At 39.1% G+C, this 25460-nt stretch overlaps 2 protein-coding genes across 11 annotated transcripts in view; both read right to left on the reverse strand.

The window, feature by feature from the left end:
• The window catches only part of nup214 (nucleoporin 214), a 31076-nt gene extending 26846 nt beyond the window's left edge, over window positions 1-4230 (reverse strand). For 4 of the 6 annotated variants that reach the window (XM_067483171.1, XM_067483172.1, XM_067483173.1 and 1 more), the window contains exons 1-10: window positions 4067-4229; window positions 3091-3286; window positions 2791-2945; window positions 2288-2486; window positions 2131-2201; window positions 1970-2039; window positions 1672-1775; window positions 1176-1282; window positions 974-1040; window positions 407-530 (exon numbers count right to left, since the gene is read on the reverse strand). In XM_067483171.1, coding sequence (XP_067339272.1) covers window positions 407-530; window positions 974-1040; window positions 1176-1282; window positions 1672-1775; window positions 1970-2039; window positions 2131-2201; window positions 2288-2486; window positions 2791-2945; window positions 3091-3286; window positions 4067-4108 — 1135 coding nt within the window. In that variant the 5' untranslated portion in view covers window positions 4109-4229. Of the gene's footprint in view, window positions 1-406; window positions 531-973; window positions 1041-1175; window positions 1283-1671; window positions 1776-1969; window positions 2040-2130; window positions 2202-2287; window positions 2487-2790; window positions 2946-3090; window positions 3287-4066 lie in introns of all 6 variants that reach the window. The other 2 variants (XR_010911383.1, XM_067483169.1) reach the window with 1 other exon arrangement.
• Window positions 4231-5339: 1109 nt separating this feature from the next.
• The window catches only part of LOC137103477 (nucleus accumbens-associated protein 2), a 30621-nt gene continuing 10500 nt past the window's right edge, over window positions 5340-25460 (reverse strand). For 2 of the 5 annotated variants that reach the window (XM_067483867.1, XM_067483870.1), the window contains exons 2-7: window positions 14923-15104; window positions 14073-14825; window positions 12419-12595; window positions 11360-11465; window positions 11031-11128; window positions 5340-10937 (exon numbers count right to left, since the gene is read on the reverse strand). In XM_067483867.1, the coding sequence (XP_067339968.1) occupies window positions 10405-10937; window positions 11031-11128; window positions 11360-11465; window positions 12419-12595; window positions 14073-14825; window positions 14923-15034 (1779 nt within the window). In that variant the 5' untranslated portion in view covers window positions 15035-15104 and the 3' untranslated portion in view covers window positions 5340-10404. Of the gene's footprint in view, window positions 10938-11030; window positions 11129-11359; window positions 11466-12418; window positions 12596-14072; window positions 14826-14922; window positions 15105-15502; window positions 15905-16257; window positions 16759-25460 lie in introns of those variants that run through there. The other 3 variants (XM_067483871.1, XM_067483868.1, XM_067483869.1) reach the window with 3 other exon arrangements.

Consider the following 25460-nt stretch of genomic DNA (forward strand, 5'->3'; position numbering starts at 1 on the left):
ATAGGAGGTTCTAAAACTTAGAGATCCATTGTCTAGAAAGATGTATCATGAGGATTAAGTCTGAGTTTATGTTAAGACTTGCGCTGAAGCCACTTTAGCAGTGTATTAGGTTTATGCTTAGCATTAAAATTGTGGTTATACCCTTGCCCTATCTATGTCACTTGCACCTGGGAATATACAGATAGTTGATTTGACTTTATGACTTGGTTTTTGTCCGACACACAGGACAATATACACAGTTGTGTGCCCTTCTAAACTATGTTCAATCAACACAATGTTTCACAGGTGGACCTAACAGGAAACTTTGGTGCAAAATGTAGTCCCATTACAATCAGTCTGGTCAGACTGATAAGTCTGGTCAGATAGGCTCAAGAGGAGAAATGCATGGAAAGCCAACTTCACTTACTGATGTGGATTTCCTGTTGGCTGGTGTAGTCTATGGCCAAGCCAAGGGGGAGAGTGTCTTCATTTGCCTCAGTTACTGGAAGCTCAGCCCTACTTGCATCTTCCAGAATCCATAGTTCCCAGATCTTTAAGGACAGTAATTTTTGATCATCACAGTCTACAGATGTCTATTTCTGACAATATACAAAATGCATTAAACAACTGTAACAACAACTGTGTAACTGTAAAAAAATTAATAATGAAAACTTGTTCTGTGTAAAGCATTAAAGACTTGTATTCAGTCTAAGTAACAAAAGTCTAATTTACAAAAAAGCAGCTCTCAGGTGGGTAAACACTAAAAACACAAGATGAAACTATTAGTTTTGCAGCTGATATCTAATATAGTTATTAAAAGCTACTGAGCCCATCCATAAACTGACCCTAATTGTCATCAAACTAAATGATTAAAAAAAGAAAAGTGTTTTGAGTCAGATATGTACATCATGAGTCCATGTAGTTAGAGACACCTTTCATTTCCTTGATACATAAGATCTCTGTAACATCTTCAGCTTTCCACTTAATTATGTACCTTGTCATCTTGTCTGGCTATGACGCTGACCTCAATGGAAGCTGCTGAGGCTGCAAACACAAGTTCCCTGAATAAAAGAAAAGAGCAAGGTAACAATTTATCATGAAATGTACCAATTTAAGAGAATAAAACATGTTTTTATTTTAAAAAGTGAGAATGTTCTGCTGTTCTTCCTCTGCTTGTAAATTGTGATCTTTCTTACCAGTCCTCTACATGGCTGAGGAAGTAATGGTGCTGTCGCTCTGTGCAGCTGCCATACACCGTGTCACTGAAGTTCAGATACTTTGTCTCCACCTTCTCATCTTTTTTCTGTAATAAAATAAATTTGAAATACAATTTTGTCACACTTATTGTCATTTTGTGTTAACAAGATAAAAATTCTTGACTGACCAGACAAAAAGCTAATAAATATACTGAAACATTTATGTAATTGGCATTAGTAACGCTATGAAACCAGTAGCAAAAGCTTTACATGATCAATGACACGAAGCATGAAATACCGTAACAAAAGGATTTGTTAACTGCAGTAAGAGCCTCTATGTATGTAACAACAGATCCACTAGACTACAAAACACTAACAATAATAGCAGAGGAATTATCTGGCTTTTATATGGTCAAAATTAAAAGTAGAGTGTAACCTGGCAAAAATACAAATGCGATCTGGCGATATACAGTAGGTGACTGTAGGAAATACTCACAGGAAGGGAGATAAACACCAGCTCAGGAGGGGTCTGAAGAGACCCATCTGCAGCAGCATATACCACTGCAAACACATAGGTTTTCAGCCAGAGTACATCTAGAACTGCAAGAGACAAAATGAAAGAAAGTCATTAACCCCTGACTAAATTTAAGGGAGAAGAGGTTTGCTTGTTTTGTTTTAGTGATTTTATCAGTTTATTCTTTAAATACAGTAAAACGCAAGTACATATATTAGTGGCATCTGACAATATATGTGGAGGTCAATTTACATGAATACATCACAGACTGCCATGTTACCTTTAACAGGGTCATCAGGGGTAGAAGTGTAAAAGTGTGGACATTGAATAACTTTCTTCTCCTCTAGTGTCTTTTGAACAGAGAAAGAAATTAGTTATTAAGCTTGGATACTGTTGCGCTCTGTATTTTATTTGTAATTATGGCGAATGACATTTATTTACCGGTGTATACTGAGATACTGTGGAATTCATTTTTCCTGCAGCAACTTGTTTTCCTTTTCGACTCCAGCAAACTATGTGAAAGAAAGAACATTAACTACAGTCAAGCCACAGTACAGACCATAAAGTACGGATAAACTCCACTACTAGTCTCACTTACCACATGTGATGCCACTTGAAGCAGGTAATTCAGCCTGCACTTTGACACTGTCAGTAACATCCAAAATCATCATACTGCCATCAGACAGACAGGCAGCCAAAGTGGATGCTTGAGCAGGATTCCACTTCAGGTCCTGGACTAAAGTGCCAGAGGGTACAGCTGGCTGCAGTGATGCAAAAGGTAACTTCTTTGGTCTTGCCTGAAAAAATAAAAAAATAAAAAAATAAAAACGTTAAAATAATAATAAAGTATAGAAATACTTATCAGCAGATCAAAGTGACTAATTCTGCCAGATTCTAGGAAATTTGACAATTAATTAATTAGACAATTATTTACTGAAATACTTTCATTTAGACATATTGCAACACCCTCCTGCAGAATAAAGCAAAATTGGTGAATTTCTCTTAGATTTATTTTTGTTATACCGCCCAACAGAATCTGATTATTGTATGGTGTTTATTTAATACAATGTTACATAAGTAAAAAAGGACTAAAGAATTTACCTTGTTCATGAAAGTGCGGACATCATAGAATGTAAGGGACAAACCCGTCTCCTGAGACATACCACATACTGACAAAGTAAGTTCATCAGAACTGAGAGCCAAGTGATGAAGAACCATTTGAACAGTCACCTCTGCCATTACTGCTATTCCATCAACTGCAACAAACATAACATTTTTTGTGAACTGTAACTGAGAGACATTAAAGAAAATAAAGTAAACTATGCTATACTATTTGTTGTTAATGATGAAATTTTTACAAAGAACTGAACAGTATTCAAGTCTTCATAGTCATACTCATACCTATTTCATTGGAGTTGCCATCAACTTTATCTGCAGCCAGAATATCTTGAGTTTGATAAACTTTGAATGTTTTGTCAAGACCAACAAAAGTTAAACCATATTTGTTTGAAATGGTAAGCAGACTAGATCTTTCTTTTGGCAAGTCCTCAGCAGGATGAAACACTCTGGCTTTCTTCATCTGACGAAACTGGAAATCCTAAATCACACAAATAGCAGTGAGATAGCTAGTTTTGAGAGGAAAAGCTATTTTGCACCAGGTCAGGACAATTTATTGAACCCCAAACATATTTTCAAAGTAGAAAAACAATAAGCATGCAACATGATTGAAAACATAGTTTCTCAGCTCAAAAAACAGAAAAGCTAGTTTTTTTTGATGGCGTGAAACATAATGGGGATAAACATAGAATTGTTGATGATATAAATGTTGATGCTATATCCTAAAATAAATAGGATAATTTATTACCGGCTGTTTGCGATGCCTCAAAACTAAAGTTAAAATATTGAGGTATAGCGAATATGCTTTGCAAACACGTCACATAAACTAAAGATGCTGATGATATTGATATAACATTACAACATTTACTGACCGTAATGATGCTTGCATATATAATTTAACAGTAGCAGTAAATTCACATCACTTGACGTTAGTGGTTGACTCTCAAGGACCACATTTAAACTAGCCATATGCTAATAGCTTCCGTGCTAGCATAGCTAACAGTGAAAAAAGTCAAATATGCATTAACGTTATAGTTCTTTGTGAATGTTCTCTTGATTTTTGTTTATGTTAAAGTTACATATACACATCTGTGTGAATACGTTAAGGTTTGGGATTATTAACTAAACAGAAAACTGTTAAAAAAAACCCAGCTGATTAGCTATCTAATCTAGCCAAAAACACTAGAGTTGATATGACAGTGCTAGCAAACATTAGCTTAGCCAGGCTAACTTTTCAACATAAGTTGATAACAGAGCCTACCTTCATTTCCCTCTCAGGAGGGGAGTCTGCGTCGTCGCTCATTTTGGAGGACAGAAGTTGTTGCCTTTCCAGTCGATCTCTTATATGAGTTTATTCCTCCCTAGTGTATTTATGTGACAAATTTCTGATAAGCCACATTAGTCTGCGAGGAGAACACGGCGCGCGATGTTGCCGTCGCAATTAACGTCTTAGCTACGTAGGCTGACAAATAGATACCAGAGCAGCCTGAGAAGATTCAACTTCCTTCACGTCATCTCGACCAGAAAAAGAATTTCCAAAGAGAAAGTACACTGTGAATGCTTCGGCGCTGAAAGGATTTTACAAGCAAAGAGGATAAAAACTGAAATGTTTTTATCTCAAATTCTTCAAAGGCAAAACTTCAAGGGCAATTATGTGATGTCATTAATGGCGTCATCGATTTAAGAAGTATCAACAGCTTAAAAAGTATAAACGATAATTAAAAAGCCACATACAAGCAATAATGTCTTTTAAAGGATGAGCGTTTTGAACTGTGGACGTCCCTATAAAGGCTAATAAAGGAAATTATTGCTTGTATACAGATTTTTAATGTATTTTCTTTTTAAGATTGTGATTTTAAATCGCTGACTTGCCATTACATAATTGCCTATGACTTTTTAAGCTTTGAAGTTTGTCTAACCAGTATATAAAGAAGTGAGATTTCATTTACCACTTCAAAGTTTTCTCTCTATCATTCTTTTAACAAAAAACATTTTTAAAATACAGCCTAAAGAATTTAATAAAAAAAAATTTGTAATTCAATTGTCAAATTCAAATCATTTTACACGCATCATTCCAAAGGTTTTTTTGTTTTTTGTTTTTTGCTGTAGATCTTTTAAATAGTTTATAATTTTATTATAGTTTTGAGACCCATTCTGAAGTTTAACATACGGCCTTTCAGAAGGTCCCATTTTCTCAAATGCAATATATTGCATGTTACTGCTGTGTTTAGGGAAATGTAATTATTTTTAAATAAATTTAATACTTTTAATTTAATTTCTTTACACAATATTATTATTAGTTAAGAGAACTATTTTATTTTAATTATGTTTTCACCTTTTTATACCTCAGACAGTTATGTAGTTCCACAATGCAACACAACTTGTTGTCCTAAACAATGTTCCGTTTGGGTTGGTATCTTATCAAATTGGATACTTTTATTTAGGGGTAAAGAACTGTCTAAATCCCTAAAGCATTTTACTTTGGGAACATAGCTTTCTTAAAGAAGTAACTTAAACAAAGAGAAAAGGCCATATATGGTGAAGTAAGTTCTTTTATTAGAAAGCAATTTTTTTCTGTATTGCATTTAAAGAAATCAGGTATTCTTAGACTACATAAATGAAACTTGTGATGGCAAACACCATGATGGGAATGAAAGGTAGGTTCTTCTGCAACATCAAAAGTGGCAACTTGCATTTCTGTAGTATATATTATTGATGCTTGTGTCAGAAGGCGCATAAACATTTTAACATTTTTCCATTTGAAACACAAAGCAGTATCAACACTGAAATTGTCCCATCCCAGTTTGCCTGGTCCAAACCCTGTTGATAGTGAAGAAATTTACCATGATCAAAATGTAGGGTTGCACGATAAGATACTCTTTTGTCATATAGGCCGTTGTCCATCAAGAGTTTACCAATATGCCCAGACCTCTTAGGAGCAATTCTTGCCCTTTCCTACCAGAGCTACTTTTTCCAGATATGGTCCATGTCAACATGGGACAGGTCTGTTCATGAAGCACCAAGGAATCAGTCAAATATCAGTCCTTGTTGCAGAGACACACACTTAACCAAGAAGGCATGGCATAACATCACAATGTTCCTCTACTCTGGGAAGTAAGCTAGCACAGACCAAAAAAGATGGAGAAAGACAGAGCAAATAGCAAGAGCACAGCAGGTCATGTCAGATCTCCCATAGTGCACTTTGGGTCTCCTCCTTGTTCTGATTGTCAGCGCTCGGAACACATGGCTTTGAAAGTTGCGTTTTCCTCTCATTCATCTGACCCTCGATCACTCTCGACGTTTTCCTTTATGGTTTCATTTTTGTACGTAGTTCTAAAGTGCTGGCATTATGTTCAAGGACACATACATACACATAGAAACTTTCAGTGCATTTTAGTAAGAGTCTGCTGAAAGTTCAAATGCACACTCAACTGGGTAGTTAGTCTAGTTATTCACTCATCATCACTACTTTGCTGTATTTTTTTTTTATACAAGAGATTCAACTTTACACAAACATTCAATAAAAGGCTGGGTTGTGTGATAAAAAAATACAACCCTACCCATTACAAGACTCCACAGTCTTTGTTTGCTAACAGTGACAACACTTGTTCAGCATAAAATACATGGTGCATAAAGATCAGAGGTTTCATCAGGTTAGAGTGAGTGTCAGAATGGCATGCATTTTATTTTACAAGTGTCTCCTTGCATATAAATGTATTGTTTTCAGAATAATCTATTCAGTGGAACAAAAGCTATGGGGAACGAACAGAGCACTATATAAGGTTATAGGAAGTAGCAACAATTTATTTGAGAAGAAGCCTTGGTAAAAATAATTTTGTCATTATTAGTAAATGTATAGGTGAATGGCAAAAATTGCAAAGGAAAATGTTCTGTGAATTTATAAAAAGAGATATTTTAACATGTAAAACAAATAGGACATTTACCCAACTTTCTTTTTAGATACCTCAAATAGAGCTCATCTCCCCAAAGTTTAGCCACAACATTGTCTGAGAATTTCTCAGGTGCAACTTCGTTCATGTTCAATTTAACCCTGCATAAGAAAAAAAATGCAGAAAACAAGCAAGACAAAATTTTCCTTAAAAGGTTTGTAAGTTTTGATGGCCAGGAGAGTCAGAAATACTATGTTATTATACAGGATACAGCAGAAGCTTGAAATGGGATAAAATGTAAAAGCATCAAGGGAAAGAAGTTGTTTATTTGTGGGAAAGACTATTCTGAAGTGAAGTTTCCTTAAATGTGAACAAGGGAATGAACAGGTTTGACTAAAACATATTTGACATGTTGGAGTTTATTTCACTGTTGTTGATCAGCTCAGAGGATCCTGGTTGTTGAAAAATAACGCAAGTTATTTAATTATATATTGAGCAAAGGTTATTGGAGGCCCATTTTAACATGTATGACTTACAATTATAGTAAACAAAATAAAATCTGTCAATGTTTGTTCTACCACTATATGTGGGTCCTGCACAACACCACATCCACTCCCACACAGTCACAGTCTAAGGCACTGCTCCACAACCCTTAATTATTACAGTGGAGTATATCAATGGTCCACTCTTTGCTTTGTCTGAATTAAGGGAATTTTAAATTCCTCTAAGAAAAAGTAGCAGGTGGATTCAGCTTCTTCAATCATAGATTTTAGTAAAACCACAACCGAAGATTCATTGTACATGAAAATAAAAAAAAAGGGAAATGGGCTAAATAGATGTTTAATACTTACTGTACAATTTAAAAGGTGGAGTACAGGGGTTCAGTTTTTTAGAGCTGCGGTATGATTGAGCTACAATTTATTTTGTAATATAAAGTAATGGGAAGACTGATACCTTGGTGGAAAAAATCAGAAGTCAAGGTGATCCTCTCAAAAGTCCTTTCACTAAGGTAGTGGCTCCAATAAACAACTGAATATCTTGATTATTGTTTTATTTTTTACAAGACCAACTTTAGGAACTGAAACTTAATAAATTAAAAAATTTGTTAAAGAAATTATTTTCTTAATTTATCTACATAGAAACTTGGAAATATCATTTCAAAATTAGAGACATGTGTGACTGTTGGGATAAATATACTGTATAAACAATAGGTTAATAAAACATCATTCTACATACTATGGAAATGCTTCTTGGTTTTCACCATGTTGGAAGACCTGTTCACAACAGTTTGTAAATTACAAAAGCTTTAGGTTAAACAATCGTCCAGCCTCACAGTCAGATTTCTGTTAAGTTATGGCCCATTTTTAAGAGTATACACTTTTTAGAAGGAAAAGGGTAGGTCATATAAAAACATAGATTCAGTATTTTACCATATTCAATCAAGGCTTGGAGCCCTTACCAAAGCAGTGCTACAGTTTACATTCAACCATCATCTCAACCATTTTATCACAGCCGTCTTCCAAAAGAATAAAATATACTGTAAACGTCATTATTATTACCTAGTGCAATTACAACCCTGTGCTTCTTCTGCAGGGCCATGTTAAAGCTTCCCCCAAAGTACCCGAAACAAGATATGTGGAACACAGACGCAGAATAACCAGGCCCACCCTTTGACATGCTATAGCACCGAAGCAGAAACTAACTGATCCAATTTACATACATTTATCAGGGGCACGGACTGTATTGTATGTTTAATTGTTAAAAGAAATTTTGATTGATTGTTTTTCACTTTCATTCTATGAATAAAACAACTGGTAGGTTTCTTAAAACAACATTGTCGTTCATTTGTTTAAAAACGTTGAACATGAGATTAAATGTTCTTTCACTGCTAATCAGGAAAACTTGTAAAAAAAAAAGAGGAAAATATAAAACAGTACATCTGTAAAAGAAGAAAAAAAAAGCCAAGGCTGTTTGGACTGTGTCCCTATAAATGGCTGAAAGCTTGAGAACAGATGAAAAAGAAAAAGTACAGATTTAAGTCGCTGTTTGACACACAGTTGCCTTCTACAGAAAGACCATTCGTTCTTTGCCAAACCCACAATTCCCTAAATCAAATAAATAATTGGGGTGATGTGGAGGACATTTTCGAACTTTACAGTCACATTTTGCCAAACACCTTGGTTTCCCCACCCACTAAAATCTTTTAAGTGCAAATGCAATAAGCCAGCAGAAATCGCTCTTATAAATTTTATTAAATAATTTACCCCCAACACCCCCCTCAGGGAGAAAACATTTTTAAAAAAGGATGGAAGCAGGACTACGAAGCCTTCGTGCCAATCACACCACCGCATCAGGGTGAAACAATGCTTCTCTCTGGCATTTTTGTCTTCTACCACTGAGTGTAGTGCACTTCTTCTTACTACTCCTTATAGTCAGTCTCCTCTATTCATGGTGACAGTACACTCTGTAGTTAAAAAAACAAAAATTTGATACTGTCAACAACATAGTCAATCCTGGGTCACACCCAGGTCAGTTCTAACATGTGTCAGACTGAGGTTAGATCCCAGCGGTGGAAAAAAGTTCTTTTGCGCATTAATGAAATATCTTGAGGCGGCAGTATTTGTTTTCTTATTTAAATGCAGGTTTGTGGCTTTGTTGTTTTCAGCAATTCTCTGTATCCATTGTTCGTACTCATGCATGCAGGCTTGGATTTAGGTGCATGTTCTTGTTCACGTCTCTCTCTCTGTATCTTCAACACAAAATCATGTTGTTTTTAAGAGTTCAAAAGCACTATTAGATTTTTGGAAACTGTATTTTTAATGCATTGATGCAGATATTAAAGGCTAGTTTCATAAGATGGGAAATGTGCACACTGGTGTGTGCGTTTGTATCCATATGTTTGTGTATGTTGGGAGGGGCAGTCTGGAGCAGACACAGGCATCACATTGACAATCTAATCCAGTGTGTCATGGGAAAATATGCATGACAAAACAACTCCATGTGATAGATTCTTTTGTAGAAATTTGTTCTATTTAATGGTGCTATCACAGCACTTGACCTTTAACTACAATACTATCTTTGTTTTATATCCATACATATTTATCATATGATGTGAAGTGGCCAAACACTGCAAAATAAGCTGCTTATGAAGAGAAAGCAGTGTTTCTCTGAACTGTTTTCCAAGGTTACACGGGTCATTTGCAGATGCAGCTTTCCAAGAAAATAGAATCGTTTTGTAAACCTTTATACCACACTCCATAAACTGCCAGCAAAGTAGCTATTGCTTTTGTATTGCACTGAAATGATGAATCATTACAGTCATTTGTTCTGCTATCAAGCCTTTGTAATATTGCTGCAGATGCCAAAACATTTAGTAAATACTGAATATGAGAAGAATAGGGTGGAGCAGAAATAGTTGAATTTATCAGCGTGCTAATGCCATGCCTGTGTCTACTTCTATGATCAGTTCTACTTCCACTATGAGTAAGTATCCGTGTACAAAAGCACGCGTGTGCGCATGCATGTGTGACAATTTTCTGTATAGTAAGATCCACGAGCGCAGGTTTTTGTACTGAATAATTCTTGTTGAGGAAGCACAGAGGAGTAGAAAGAGTGGTGGACAAGATGTTAGAGTAAGAGAGCAAGCAAAACAAAAAATAATGTGGTGTTAAACAGTTTTCACAAAGTGAGAGGCATCCCACACAGACATTCACTGTCCATTCACTCTCAGACCCTGTCCAAAACTTTCCATTTCCTGCTCATGTGGCGTGTCACCACAATTGCCTGGTTCAGATCCTGGGATCAAAGCTGGAGCCCCCAGTGATCCATTTTCTAATCCAGCTTCATCCTCATCTTCCTCCTGTTCCTCCTGGGCGACACCTTCACCTTCACCTTCACCTTCAGCCTCTGCACCAGCTGCCCCAGACACGGGGCTGCCCTCTGCCAGTGGTGGATGAGTCCTGAGAGGGTCCTTGCGATCTGGATACAACCTTTGCTCTAGGCTTTTGAAGTCAGGCTCAAAGGGGAGAGGTACCCCTGGTTGTGAGGCTCCCAATGCCAGGCCAAGACCCACAGCAGCACCCATGCCCATTCCTGCACGGTAAACCTCCATGCCATCAGGAAGCATGGACTTGATCTTGGGCAACCATCGCTTGCGGACACGCCTCGCATTTGTGCACATGTCAGCAGCAATCACATTCATTTCACTCTCCTTGAAGTTAGGATTGAAATTTTGACAGTAGACTGTAAAAGAGAAAACAGCAAACTTCTTGTAGGCAAATTTACTTTTTTGCAAATTCTTTCAGACATATGAAATGATGTAGAAAATAAACCTACGTTTGACAGCGTTGAGGACCCTGCTGTCCAGGGGTTTTCTACTAGGGTCACTAGTAGAGGAACGGATACCTGTCCCGCAGCTATTGGCTAAAGTGTTTCTGCAGAGATACAAAGTCAACACCAGGGGGCAGAGTCATCAACAGGCACATACAGTAGAAAGACACGGGAACACACACAACTAACCGCACTGCACAACATGGCCACAGATGGAGTGTGAAAGTTGGTTTGTGACAACAGTGGTAGTGTTTGAGTCATACACAGAACACAAATCTTACAGTAGGCTCTTACAGACTAATACAAACTGAAGTTGTTCATGTATTTAAACTTACCTGTCAAAGAATGTGGCTAGCAGGCGGCGGAGCAAGACTTTGTGTTTGATACCGGCACATAGATGACAATTCATCAGCTGGCCTCGAGTCATGAACACCTGTGTACCTGTGTAGCAAGAACGAAGAGGATTTCTTAAGAAGAACTGCTCACATTACAGTCCATTTCTTGGGCTTTGGCTTTTAAACAATCACCACTTCATGTTTTAGTATTTTGCTATATTGGAAATTCATGTTTAGGGAGATTCTTTGTTTGAGACAGACAAAGCTTAAGCTGACATAAGAGGAAGGAGAAATCAAAGCTGGAGGCTATAAACACAACCAATTTTCAGTTACAGTATCTTGCTTAAAGCCTATAAAACTGAATTACACATTTCCATTCTGTTTTTAAAACAACTGCATTACATTCTCATTTAATCAGACCTATGTAGTAACCTTTTGAGCTCTTGCACAAATTTTAATCAGTTACTGGCCACAGCTTCATTTAAGACACAGTAGGATGTATTCAATTCTTCAGTTTGAAAGGTACAAATTTAAATTGATAAAAAAATTTTTTTATCATGTTCCATCAATGGAATTATATTAGCTACATTTAGAGCAGTACCTGCTCTCTTTGAACATCTCTGGTCTGGCTGCCAAGAGCATTATGTGGCACTCAGACCAGAGAGTTCAGTTTTATCTCATCATACCAAATATTTTTGTGCCTCATGCTCTCAGAGCCCTGTAAGAGCCATTTGGCAAACTCTTGGCAGGCTGTCATATGCTCTTTACTCTAGTCTCTCTACCATAAAGGCCTGATTGATGACTACTGCAGAGATGGTCGTTCTTCTCTCTCAATCTCAGCAGAACAACTCTGCAGGTTTTATCCCTTTCAGACTGACACAGTGACGAGGGCCAAACCACTTTGGCAGTCAATCTCAGTGACTCAATGCATCTCATTCACCCTGGCTACATGAAATGATCTAAGTTGTCTAAATGTAGACAAAGTACACAGGCATGTGGTGTAATGTGACCGAGAAAATTTGAGCAAGGAGATGCATGAACTTGTATTTGCGTGCCTACCAGCTACCAATTCCAGCTTTTCCCCAGGGTCCCCCTCAGTGTAGAGCTTAGGGTGGCAGCGGTAGCCTATCTGGCTGATGAGGCTTGCAGGCAGCGCTACCAGGTCCCTGCGGATGAGCACACAGTTGCGGTTCTCCGGGGCCAAGGGCACTGCTGCCATCTCTGTCTTATCATGGACTGATAAAACAAAGCAAGAACAGAAAAGGTTCAGAAAAGCATTCGAAAACTAGGGTTTTGTATTTAGCAGTAAAACAAAAAGGATAAACGTGTTTTCCAGCATCAATATATAAGTCAATAAACTACAAAAACTTTGTGTCACCTCTTTAAAGAAAAGCTAGAAATTGCAATTAGTAAGGCAGCTTTGTTGTGTTTCATAAATGTTTTACAGTATTGCAGATGTATCCCAGATAAGTCATATTGCTGCATCAGCAACTTGAGTTTTCGAAGGGGACAGAACCAAGGCTTGGTGTTAGGTTCTTGCTCACAAAATTATTTTGCCTAAACTATGAGGCATATGCACATTCACACACCTCTGGTGCACACAGGTCAGGAGAAATGAAACCACACGGACATTCTGTACACAGAAAAGTGTGGATTAATGCATTTGCATGTACGCACACACTGTCAACGCCAGTGCCAACACTCACACACACACACGCACACACACAGGGGGAAGATGTGAAGGGTTCTCAAATATCCCACAATGTCACCCTGGGGTGCTCTGACTGATTGCAAATAGAGTGGATTTCATAAATGTCTGAAACTCTAGAATTTGACAAACCTGTGCAATGCATTTGCAAGATGCTAAGAATAATGAGTATGTGTGTGTGAGTTTCTGACTACCTCAGTGTCTCCTTTGTGTATTTTTATGTGAATGTAAACATCAGTGAATATATCTATGCCTGCATGTGTAGGCAAATCTAAACCAGTATGAAAGTGCGGTAAAAAAAACCAAAAACATAACAAAAAGCAGTACTGGCCAGCTATAGCTGTGATAAGGAGTGTGTTGTTGGTCACGATGCACAATCCAATCATAACTCCATAAAGCTGAGAGAACCCACACATACTGGAGGCACAACATCCTGTTTTTTTTAAGATGCACAGGATACATGATTTATGAAAGATTAAATAATGTAACTGGGATGAAATGAATGTGCATCATTTATTTTGTCCAATACATAACAAGTCTAAACAAGGAGCAGCTAGGTTCCAAAACCCAAGCATTTATGCTTATATATTTCTGCAAGTCATCCCGACTTTTACTTTTAGATTAACCTGATATGGCATGAATTTCCTCTATCTGAGCCAAGGACAAAGTAATGCACTTAGTAAGATCTTACATGACCAGAAAGATAATATTGATGCACGATCATCATGATGAATTTTCTTGTTAGCATTTACACAGTTGACCAGTTTTTTTCCCCCTTATGACCACTTCAAATTAGTTGAATAAAGAATTAATTGATAAAACTTGATGTATTTGAATGGGATATTCTTGAGTTTTTGGAAGATAAAAAATTAATATTAGTGATTAATGCTGAGTACATACTTTGTATTAAAAGGTTTTTAATGATAATATTCAGACATATGCCACTAGTGTTGCAAAACTTCACAGAAGCATCAACATGGAATATAAAAAATATAGAATACTCACTCCCATAAGGGTTAGCTAAACGCCCATAAAGATGACTGTAGGCATCATCAGTGATCCCATCATAAGATTCTTCCTCAAACTCCTCATCCTCATTCTGGTAGGATGTTGGACTGTCAGTAGTGGGCAGGCTGGATGCTCCAGGACTGGACCTTTCAACTCCTGCTCCACCTCCGCTTGCTCCTGGAAGGTGGTAAGGAGGCAAACCAGGGATGGGTGTCCCTCCAGCTGTTGTGTAGAACAGAGAACTGCCCCTCACTAGCCGGCTTCCCAACTCCGTAGAAGAAATCTTGCTTTGTGTTGAGGGCACGGTGGTAGGTGTTGGGTCACCACCTTCTAGTTTAATCTTGCGCTGTGGCAGGAGTAGAGACGAAGACCAACCCTGGGTGCCCAAAAGGGCAGCCACCACAAGGCCATTACCGTTATTACAAGGACTCTGGGGCTCGGATCCTGTTTCCTCTAAGGACCCTGCTGTTTGTGAGTCACAGTGAGGTGAGTTTGCTTTGAACATTAGGTCCATGCCTCTTTCAACTATATGCTGAATTTGGAGGTAGCCAGCTGTGTACATGACCACCAGCTGTTCACTAGCTGCCATTGTTAGCTTCCCTGTATAGCAGAAAGTGAGGATCTGCTCAAAGCAAGCAGGTGTGACTGAGGAGGGCAACTCAAACTGGGTCTTAGTGGAGCTGCTGAAGAGGTCACGAAAGTAGAGGCTGCTGGCAGCCAGAACGGCCCGGTGAGCTTTGAATGCCTGACCTGGATGATAAACAGATGACAGAAGAAGAAGTTGAGAACATTCATTTAAAAAACTCTATTGTTTTGGAACCATATCAAAATCTCCAGCTTAACTAACCTTTGACCAAGATAGATACATCGCAGTAGTGTCCCAGCAGGCGCTGTTCATTAAGGGAGCCCAGAACTGTGGCTCCAAAGTTTGGGATCTCCACATGGAGCAGCTGGGACATGTTGGCCACAGAGGAGGAGGAAGATGAGGTTTCAGATATTCACTGCAGACTTCGCCAGTGACAGAGGCATCTGTAAAGAGCAAAAAAAACAAAAAAACAAATTGGTATGGAGAATGCGTTGGAAAAGAGAAATACAGTGATAAAGAAAGAATGAATAGAAAATGCGTGAAAGATGAAAAGACATGCCAGAGGGAGGTAGAGAGGCGAGAAGGAAAATTTGAGAGAATCTTAAAGGAAGCAAAGAGCAAGAATGAAAATAGAGTTGAGATGAAGTGAGAAAATGAACACAGTTGAGGGAGAAGTGAGAGGTGTGTGAAAGACAGATAGATATGCAGAGATAGTGGGTGAGAGAGTAAAGGCAGGAGAAAAAAGGAGGAGTCAAGTCAGTCCATAAAAAAGAAAGAAAAACACAATACAATACTTTGTATTGTGTGCTCTGATGCTGTACATAAGAATGTTGTGAAATACCTTAGGGCTACGCTGTTTTACATGATTTAAGTTCCGGGAACATTATGCTCTCTCCATGCACTTATGCACTTAATGCATCAACAATTGTCCTCCACACTCTGGTGACCTGTAATCCATCCTTGCCAACAACTTTTCTCAGTCAGAATCCAAGCAGTTCTTCATAACATAAATTCCACAATCGATTCTGCTGAGCCTATACGTTTGTCAGGATCTGATCCCTTTATAAACTTCTGGCTAGAATACAAAACGGTGAAACCCACAATTTGATATTAACTTTGATAAGTAACAGTCTCCAGGCATACTTGCACCTTCTTTCCTTTCCTGAACCTTGTGTCATTGTTTTTTTTCTTCCCACCAACCCACATACATACACACACACACACAAACACACACACACATACATATACGCAGTAGTTTCATTATTGAGCAATACTGCAGAACAGTTTCCAGGAATACAAACTGAAAAAAATGTCACCGCCTCTCTCACACACACTCTCTCTCACTCCCACTTCATGCACTCCATACAGAAAGACATGCACTCTGACTTACTTACATAAAAGTGTGCGCAAATAAACATACACACATGCACACACAAAAACAGACACACATGCGCGCGAACACACATACAGTACAGGCTGCATAGGGAAATTACTGTGTACTCTGGCACACAACCACTCACCTAGAGAGACCAGCACACGACTTTGCCCTGCTAACAGTCTCTCACACATGCATGAATACTAAAGAAAAGTGCTCACTGTTACACCAGACAGTTCTGACCTGTGTAAGCCAGTCTTCTGGTTAAGACACACCATGGAGCCTTGACACACACAAACACATCAGCAGCAGCCAGGACCAGGACAGAAGAGGAGTAGTTAGAGATGGAGGGAGAGCACTCTGATGTACTCCGTCTGGTTGGCTCTCTCTTTAACTGAAAGTGTCATTCCCACTGTCTCAAAGATGATCCTCTCTGCTGTCTGACTGACTTTCCTCTGTCTTCCCAGCCTATCTTCTATCTTCTCTATATCCTCCAAAGCCCCATTCTCTCTGCTCACTGTCTGTCCTAGCGCTGTCTCAAAGCTTCCCTCTGCCTCCCTGTCATTATCTCTCTCTGTTTCTCTCCTCTCTCTCTGCTCTCCAAGGGTTGAATTCAACAAGTGCCGCTGTAGAGAGAGAGTGACAGAGAGAGGGAGAAAGAGAATGGGGAGCGTGAAAGCGAGAAAGCAAGAGCAGAGCAGAGTGAATCAATGATGAAAGGAGTGGGAGGCTCAGTGTGTGCGTGTGTGCATGTGTCTGTGCGCGTGTGTCTGATCAATGCAGTATCTATACGTCGCAGGGAGTGGGAGGGAGAGAAAAACACAGGCTACAGTTACAGACAGAGACAGAGACTGGGCAGAGCTAGAGAGAAGCAAAGGAGGGAGGGAGGGAGGAGAGAGTTGAGACACAGAGAAAGTCATTTGAGGACAGTACGAGTAGAGAAAGACAATTAGGTTGAAGCAACTTCTGCCACTTGCCTGTGGACACAGACGCCTACAGTATATGGTCTAACAGAAAGAGGAGAAGAATGACTGAGGCAAAAGAGGAATGAAAAAAGCACACAAAGGTCAAACCCACCATTAATTAATTAGACAGAGAATAGTGAAACTTCTAAAATCCCTGTTTGACGCAAGTCTGGAGAGTATGTGTCACATCTGGGTAAAGCAAAGCTTTACTAATTTGGAAGCTTTAATATACACAATTTAGTAATCTGCTAGTCTGGCAATTGCAGAATTAAAAAGGTTCATAATTTCAAGGTATTTCCCATTTTCTTGCGGTCTTTGGAAGACAATAGTTATAAAAAAAAAAGAGGTTTTACTTTTGAGCAAGTGTTGTGTATTTTCTCTAAATCATGAGAGGGCCTCTCTGCCAAACACCTACACACAAGTAGGGAGAAGTACTGTCTACACGCAAGACTATTTTGTATTTCTACATGAATTGATAAATTACATGATTAATTTACGCCTCCACATCGGTGGCTCAGCTTTCTCAGGTGACATTTGTGTGTTTTCGTTTGTTACTTTTTTGACCAGCAAAGGGAAAGGCCTCCCTAAATGTTGCATGATGTGGATGAGGGAAGACAGGAGCCAGATGTCACGGCTTGTGACAGGGAAGGAAACACAAAAGACAACACAAAAAGGAGAGAATGACTTTCAGAAAGAAGTGTGTGGGAGGACGTAAGTGTGAATCGCTGTGACAGATGAGTAAGTGCATTTGTACAATATGTACGTACACGCACATATAAATATTGCTAAATCCTAAAAACACAAAGGAGGAAGCTTTCGGACCACCAAGCTCCATTTTGGGTGATGCAACATAAAACAATCAGTAAATCTTTTCCAAATCTCGTATATTAAATCCTTTTATCAAACGCTAAACAATCAGTTGAAAAAAAAAAAAAGGCTGAGGCATAACAATTTTGTAACTGTGCATGTCCTCAAAAAGCATCCAGACACAATGTGCTTCTTTCTTCTTGCCAAAGAAATGTCAAGTGGAGAAAGTTGTGCTAAACTGAGCAAACTTTTACTCTTCAGTCACAGCGGAAATATGAAAGGGAGGATATCACAAAGCGTTGAATACAGTGAGTCAGACTTTGGTTTAGAGAGCTTTGCCCCAGCAGTGTGATATCTGTGCAGCTCATATAGGAACACATGAGCGAGCACACACAAAAAGCATATTCAAATGTAGGAGACCCAAATCCGAAAACACACTAATGCAAACACGTGCTTTTCCACACATGCCAACACACAGTCAGTTAATCTCCCTGTGCACACTCAGCAATACACCTTCTATTTGTCTGTATGTCCCTCTATAAACCGGCCACACTGCTTGTCCATCAGTCCGTCCATGTTACTATTGTGTCCTCACATTGCCTCTTGCTGTTTCCCCCTCTCCCATTTCTCTATCCTTCCCGCCCTGCATACCACATACCCACTGTCTCTCTGCCAATTAATGCACACAGGGCTGCATTGCAGTGAGGTTGGCGCGTGCCACGGCAGCAAGCACAGTACAGAGTCTACAGACATGCATGTACGTGCCAGCTGGGCAGAGTGAGAGTGAGAGGAGGGGTGGAGTGAGGGAAAAGATGAAGAGGGAGGGGGAGAGAGAAAGAGCAAAGGAGAGTGAACGGAGAATATGTTGAGTCAGGCAGACAGGACGGCGGTGTGCCACACTGCACACAGACAACACAGCAGCACGTTCATGTAGATGTGCTCATGAAAAAACATAAAACAAAGACATACATACAAGTACATTTTAAGGATAATAGCACAGCCGCAAGAGCAAATGACACACAATCACGCACATGCAAACTAAACCCCCTCCTGCCTGCATTATATATACAATATTTGCACACGCCTCATAAAAAATTGTTAAAAAAATACAGGCACGGACCCTCTTAACTTGTTTCTGTAATGGGTGATTATGTGTGTGTGCCTCTCTGCTGCCTGAGTTCCCATTTCCTTGAGTGCATGTTTGCATTTCCATGTCAAAGTTTCTTGCATACCAAGGCGTGTTTGTATAATCATTGTTACATACCCGGCTGTAACTTTTGCCACTGTATGTCAGAGATGAGAGTGTGTGTGTGTCTGTGCTAGCGTAGTTTCTGAGTTAAGATATGAGATTTAAATGTTGCTCTGATTGCTGTTGTCTGCTTTGTTGGAATGTGTTACATCCATTTTAATGAAGGATTCATACCTACGCACAGTGTTATTAACTGTAGCAGCAGGTCCAGACATATTTGAATAATATGAAGAAATGAGATGATTCGCCAGATGGCACACACACACAAACGTGTGCACACACATACACACAAACATACAGTACATGCAGACTTTTAGTAGCAATTATACTGTAGATACCTACCAAGTGGCAATAGGTCAACATTCAGCCATAAAACCATAAAAGTCACACGTAGTTAGGTTATGTATTTAGAATTTAGTACTTCAAGACTGAAATAATTCAACTAAGTTAAATCTTGAAGTAAAGCTGGTGTCTTTCCACGCAGATAACATGAACAGAACTGAGCTATTCATGTTTTACGAAGACAAATTGACATAAAAGAAATAATCATTTAATATTTAATTTAAAGTACAGCACTCCAACAAAAAAATACTGAAAATTTTTTTAAGTGAGACAATAGGAAAAAATAATTCTCCTTGTGCTTATGTTGCTTCTATACAATCTCAATATGAACAGTTCCCTCGTTATAAATATTCAGATCCTGCAGTTGTTCTCATGTCTAAAGTGTACCAGACAACAGATTCTATCCACGTTGAGACGGCAACGCTCCCTGGCAACAGTTCTACCAATCGGGACTGAGCGGGTGTCTGCCTGAGTCTGTCTGAGTATCATTATGGGATGTCGTGTGAGAGAGAAAGAGAGAGAGCGAGAGTAAGAGAGGCTGCTTATCGCTGCTTATAATGCAACATCATTCTCTGTGTATAGACCCCGCTGGGTAAAGTTGTCTGCACATAGTCAGGATCAAAATCATCTTTTCTTAAAAAAAAAAAAAAAAATCTCCCAATGATTCACACAGTTATGTAACAAACAGACAACTATGAAATGATTTGTTGTGGGCTGAGTATTGTCTGGTATCTTTCCACTTGTATTCACTCAATATGCACCAATCATGTACTGTAACTCCATGGCCACTATGAGAGAAAAGCTCTGAATTTCAGTCTTAACTAATCGTAGAAGGCTGTCTACAAAACAATGACAAAATGTCATGTATAGGGGCTGAATGATGTGATCTAAAACCTTTATTATCATAAATTGACACAAATATTTTGTTATCATTAAATGTAACAAGAGGCATTCTTTTAAATAGGTCAGTGGCCTGAATGTATTGTCTTTTTCCTTCTTCTGATTTTTTTGTCCTGGTTAATACAGTATTAGCACTTAGACGTTCTTTACTTTTAGACAGGAATGTTGGTTGATACTATGTAATATTACTATGACAACAAATCCGAAGTTGCCTTGTAGATATCTGTCAGGATCCCCAACTTCACTTCCGCCCTCAGGACTTATATATGCAGTCACTTCCTGTTTCCTGGTTCCGCCACATTGTTCCAGCTTCACTAATCACCAGTAATCAGTTTCACCTGCTCCCATCACTTTGTATATGAACCTCCTCAGTTCCTTCGCCAAGCTGCTAGCTTTTCTGCTAATCACCGCAACTTTCCAGTCTACGTGAATATATAGGATATTGTTGGAAATTGTCACCAAAGGGTTTGGAGTTCTTCTTCTCACCAGGGATTGGTGACCCACCACAGCTGCTTCCCACGGACACACTGCCAGGACCTCCACTTCACTCTTCCCCATAGGACCTTTACCTCCCTTCCAGACTCAGCTCCTCCCCACCCACTGTAGAAAGTCTTGCCTTTGTTTTGAACTCCGTTTCCCACTTGTCAATGTAGAGCACTGATCTGTTTGTCCTCTCCCACAGACTGGAGATCAGTGCCACCAAGTGAGTCGGAGGGCTGACCACTTCCACATCCTGCCTCGCCAACAATAAACCTTCTTAATAAAACTAATTTACACTGAGGAATTGTTTCAAGCACCTTTATTGGGTCCAACACAAAAACTAGCCCCTTACAATATCACTGGTTGCCTGGGGTGACAGTTATCACTAACTCTGCAGTTCCCACCAGGTAAACAAAGTTTATTGTATCTTTTAGGTCATTGGTTTTCTCTTTGTCCCCTCTTGCCCCTTGCATAGCACTTTTAAACAAATAGTTTAACATCTGATAAACCTACCACTGGGACTTCAGTTTGACTGTGACAATTTGCCCTAAAAGCAACAGTGTGAGAGATGAATCTAAAACTTCGGTAAGACATCAGCACTAATGTATGAAAACTGGATAATTCTACTGCAGTCTATGACGCACGTCAAATGTCATCGTGTGTCATCCATGATCTCTATTGTACAGTGCAAAGCTAAGCTAATGAAGATGTGAATAAAACCTTTGCAGTAGTGGTATTTCATCATATATACAAAACAATACAGGAAGAAAAGCTTGAGTTAAGTATTTTTGCTTGGTTTTACCACCATTAAGGTGCTAGTATTGTACTTGTGTCACTAAGATCTTCCACACCTTCTAACTGCGTGACATAACCACAGGTTTAGAGGAATGAGACTTGAGATTTTTTATTTTTTTATCTGGGACAACCCAAAATTGCACAATATACCTGGCTTAAGTCACGCACACATTGATCAGAGGCTTCACTTGTGACATGTCCCCAAAAAACTCGAGTCGACTTGGACAAGAGATTTGAGACTCTTAAGCAATGTTCATTTTACTTTTTGTTTTAGTGCATTAACAAATCAAATCTACGAAAGACTAGATACAGGAAAGGTGTATTTCAGCACGTTATTGTAGTGACCTGAGTAAAAAAGGCATTTGGACGTCCTGGTTTCAGCTTGTAACTAGTGTTTTATTCTGATGAGTTGGAGACAAAACATGAATAAATTAAAGTAAATTACAAAATAGAAAAAGATTTAAAAGCAGAAGTGATATTAGACTTATATTCACCAAAGACCAAGAGCCCAACTACAAGTAAATGCTAACGTTATTCTGAATGTGCTAGAATTTAAATTAGACAAGAGTTTGGTAATAGGTGTGTTGTATTAGCTTAAAATGTTACAATATATAGTTGGGTGCAAAGGTTTGCATTGCCTTGGTCTGAATTAGCAAGAAGTAAAATTTAATTATTTTCTTTAGCATATTATTTAATATGATGAATAATGATTGCCTGCTTTTTCTTTTTTTACTAGGTAATGAATACTGGTGATTTCCCTTCAAATAAAACGGGTTAAGTTGTTATATTGGATTAATTAAAAACAATGTCCAACTGCTCGCTTTAGCTGCACATAGAGCAGGGACAAAGGGAAGGAACACATGCCAGGTCTGTGGATGAAAACAGGCCAGAAGAAGTTGAACAACTACTCCCTCTTACTGCACTAAAAATCTCAACATTTCACAGTGGTCCAGGGCTATATCCAACATAAAGTTGTGACAGAAAACTCCTGTAACAGCAGACTACCTGTCAGTTTAGCTTGCAGTTGTGGTGATGTGCGTAAGAGAAAACCAGACAGAGGGAAGGACAGAGGAAGTGCATGTACAGTGTGTGTGCCTGAGTGTGAGTGAGTGATCCTCCTGAGGCAAAGGCATTGCTAATGGACTCCAAGTGGCTGTGGGAGGTAAACAAACAAACAAACAGTAGCAGTGGCTACAACATCACACCAAACTGACAAGGACAGTTGCAAACAGCCATACACGCAAACATATCAACTCACATCCTCTTTAACATATATAATGACCTTTGGTCAAGGGAAATTTAAAGATATAGAAGCAGACAAGGGGCAAAGATTAAAAGGTTCACTAGGAGCAAAGCAGAGAGTAAAGAGGGAGGGAGTATGTGTGAAGGATGCAAATAGAAAAACAACCAGAAAGAAGTTGACAAAGCACAGTCACGGGGAGAACAGAGTTAGAGAGGGAAATGAGGCAGAGTGACAGAGAAAGGAAACACTCAAAAGAAGTTCTGGGTGAGAAGAGAAACTGTAAAAGCTGAGACAATGAAATAGGAGGCCCAAAAATAAGAAATGCTGAAAGAAAAATCTAGCTAGAAGGCTAAACAGACTTGATTGGCTACACTTACATTCAAAATTAGACCAGTGTGCTTTGACTTTGCACATGACGTGATTTCGTTTCGAACTACAGCCTTTGGTGTCAGCGTTTCAGAGCAGGGCCACAGACGAAGCCAAGTGATATCAACAAACTGACACTTTGTTCTAATCAAAAAAGATTCCACCTCCACATTAGTGACTCCAGAATGTCAGCATCAACAAACAGGCATCCCAGACTGTCATTTCTGGGAGGAAAAGGGAAGAAAATATGTATGACACGACAAGTGTTAAAAGGACAAATTCAGCAATAATAAGCACATATTGCAGAACCAACGGAGCCTGCAGATCATTCCAGTTTATAGCAACACATAAGTGTGACGTTAAAGCGGTAAGAAACACAGGCCAAAGACTCATGCAAGACTGAGATATTCTGAACAATCACTGACACAAGACCAAAAATTCCCAACTTATAAGGAAGCTACGTAAGCAACAGAGGAAGAAAAGGAGGGAAGAGAGAGTCTAATAACACAAGAAATGATTCAGGAGGCATCAGTAGAATGAATGCACTTAAAATTTGCGTGAAAACACAACTATTTGTGAGTGTACACGTGGTATGCTGCACTGTGGCTGGCATGAACTATTTCTGGTTTTGGGACGGTTTTGTAAAAAATATAGACTTTACATTGCAATAGGCACGCAGCTTCCATGTGACTGGTGCATGTCCAGAATGTAATAGATAACTGTACATTTTCCGATGGCCTAAGGGCCCTAATTTCATGCTAGCAAGCAGTGATCTTGTGCCAGGAAAGTATCAGTTTCATTGGCTCGGGCAGAAATGTTCTCACCTTTGCCTGTTTCGTTATATAATAAATCACTGCGAGGGGAGCCGACGGACATTAGTGTCATTATTGTCTTTATTGTATGCATGACATATTTAATTGCTGTTTTACTGTACTGACCACCAAAAAGAAAAGGGTTATGCAGTTTTCCTGTGTACCCAGCCCAATAATGATATAATTCACTTTTCAAGACTTTGTGTTCAACAAAGAAGCAGGTAAAGTTCTTCACTTCACGTCTTCACAGTATAAAATTACAGTAGGTGTAACGTCGTTTGCCCTTGGTATCACAGTAGGGGTGTTGTACTCCTGTCTTGTGACTCTGCTTTGACAAGGAGACTTGTTTACTCTAGGGAGAAGCTTTTGTGGCATCGCAAATGTGCTCCCTCATTTCCAAACTGTGATTGTGCCATGGCAGGGAGTGGACTGGTTTGAAAAGGAGCTAATTGGCTGTAGAGGAGGCCTGCCTAAGAAGCACCTTGATAATTTATTCTTGTAAGTGGCATTCCAAAACAGGTGTGCCACTGCTGCGCTAGCACTCCTGGCCACAAGACATCTGATACTCAAGTATGCTAAAACACAGTGGATTTGTGCAGTTGCTTGCACTTTGTTTCCCAAGCACATGGCCCTTAAACTTCACTGATATCCTCTTTAACATGACCTTGATCTGGGGACAACAGGGGCCATAAGATGGCCTGCTGAGTGTCACTAGCTGTCACACACACAGACTACAATTAGGTTAGATTTCACAGGAGGTCCGTATGTTTGCCAGAGTATTTGTATCATCCGTGACACGCCCCTATGCATTTGTTCAAACCATAATTTGATTTTTCATGATGCATGAAACAGTAGAACATGGAGGAAATAGGATGAATCAGCATGACATGAAAGCATATTAGTGGTGATCCCGTGCACACATGTGCTATGCAGAAAAAAAAGCCCACTGTGTGAATGAGGTGGTGAGAGCATTTGCGGAATTGAATTGTCGGTTCGCTTTTTCTACATTTTGAATGTATTTATTGTTGATCTGTTGTACACAAACTTACTATTTAAACAATATTCAAAAAGGTTGTGTACTAGTTTTGATATATCAACAATTTAAAATGTTCTGCTTTCCCAGGCATAATAAAAGGTGCCCTGCAGAGTTTTCTTGTAAACAAAGCAGTTTATGTTCAGTGTTATTCACTACACTAACACTTTAGGACTAATAAGCTCACTGAGTTAATTTCCTTCAAACAAGCCCCCTAACACAAGATTTAACATTTTGTTTACGTCCACGTTGGCTAGCTTGCAGTCTTATTCACTGCCTTTGCTGGCAGCGTGAAGTGTGAAACCAGCGGCGGGAGTGTTGACTGCATCGCCCACGTCCATGTATGTTCATCCAGGTGCACAGGAACAAAATATTGCTGCACAGCAGCTAATAGTCAAAAGCTCCACAGGGTACTTTTAAAGGTGATACTAT

Source organism: Channa argus, chromosome 18 (genome assembly GCF_033026475.1).
Source record: "Channa argus isolate prfri chromosome 18, Channa argus male v1.0, whole genome shotgun sequence".
Lineage (NCBI taxonomy): Eukaryota > Metazoa > Chordata > Actinopteri > Anabantiformes > Channidae > Channa > Channa argus.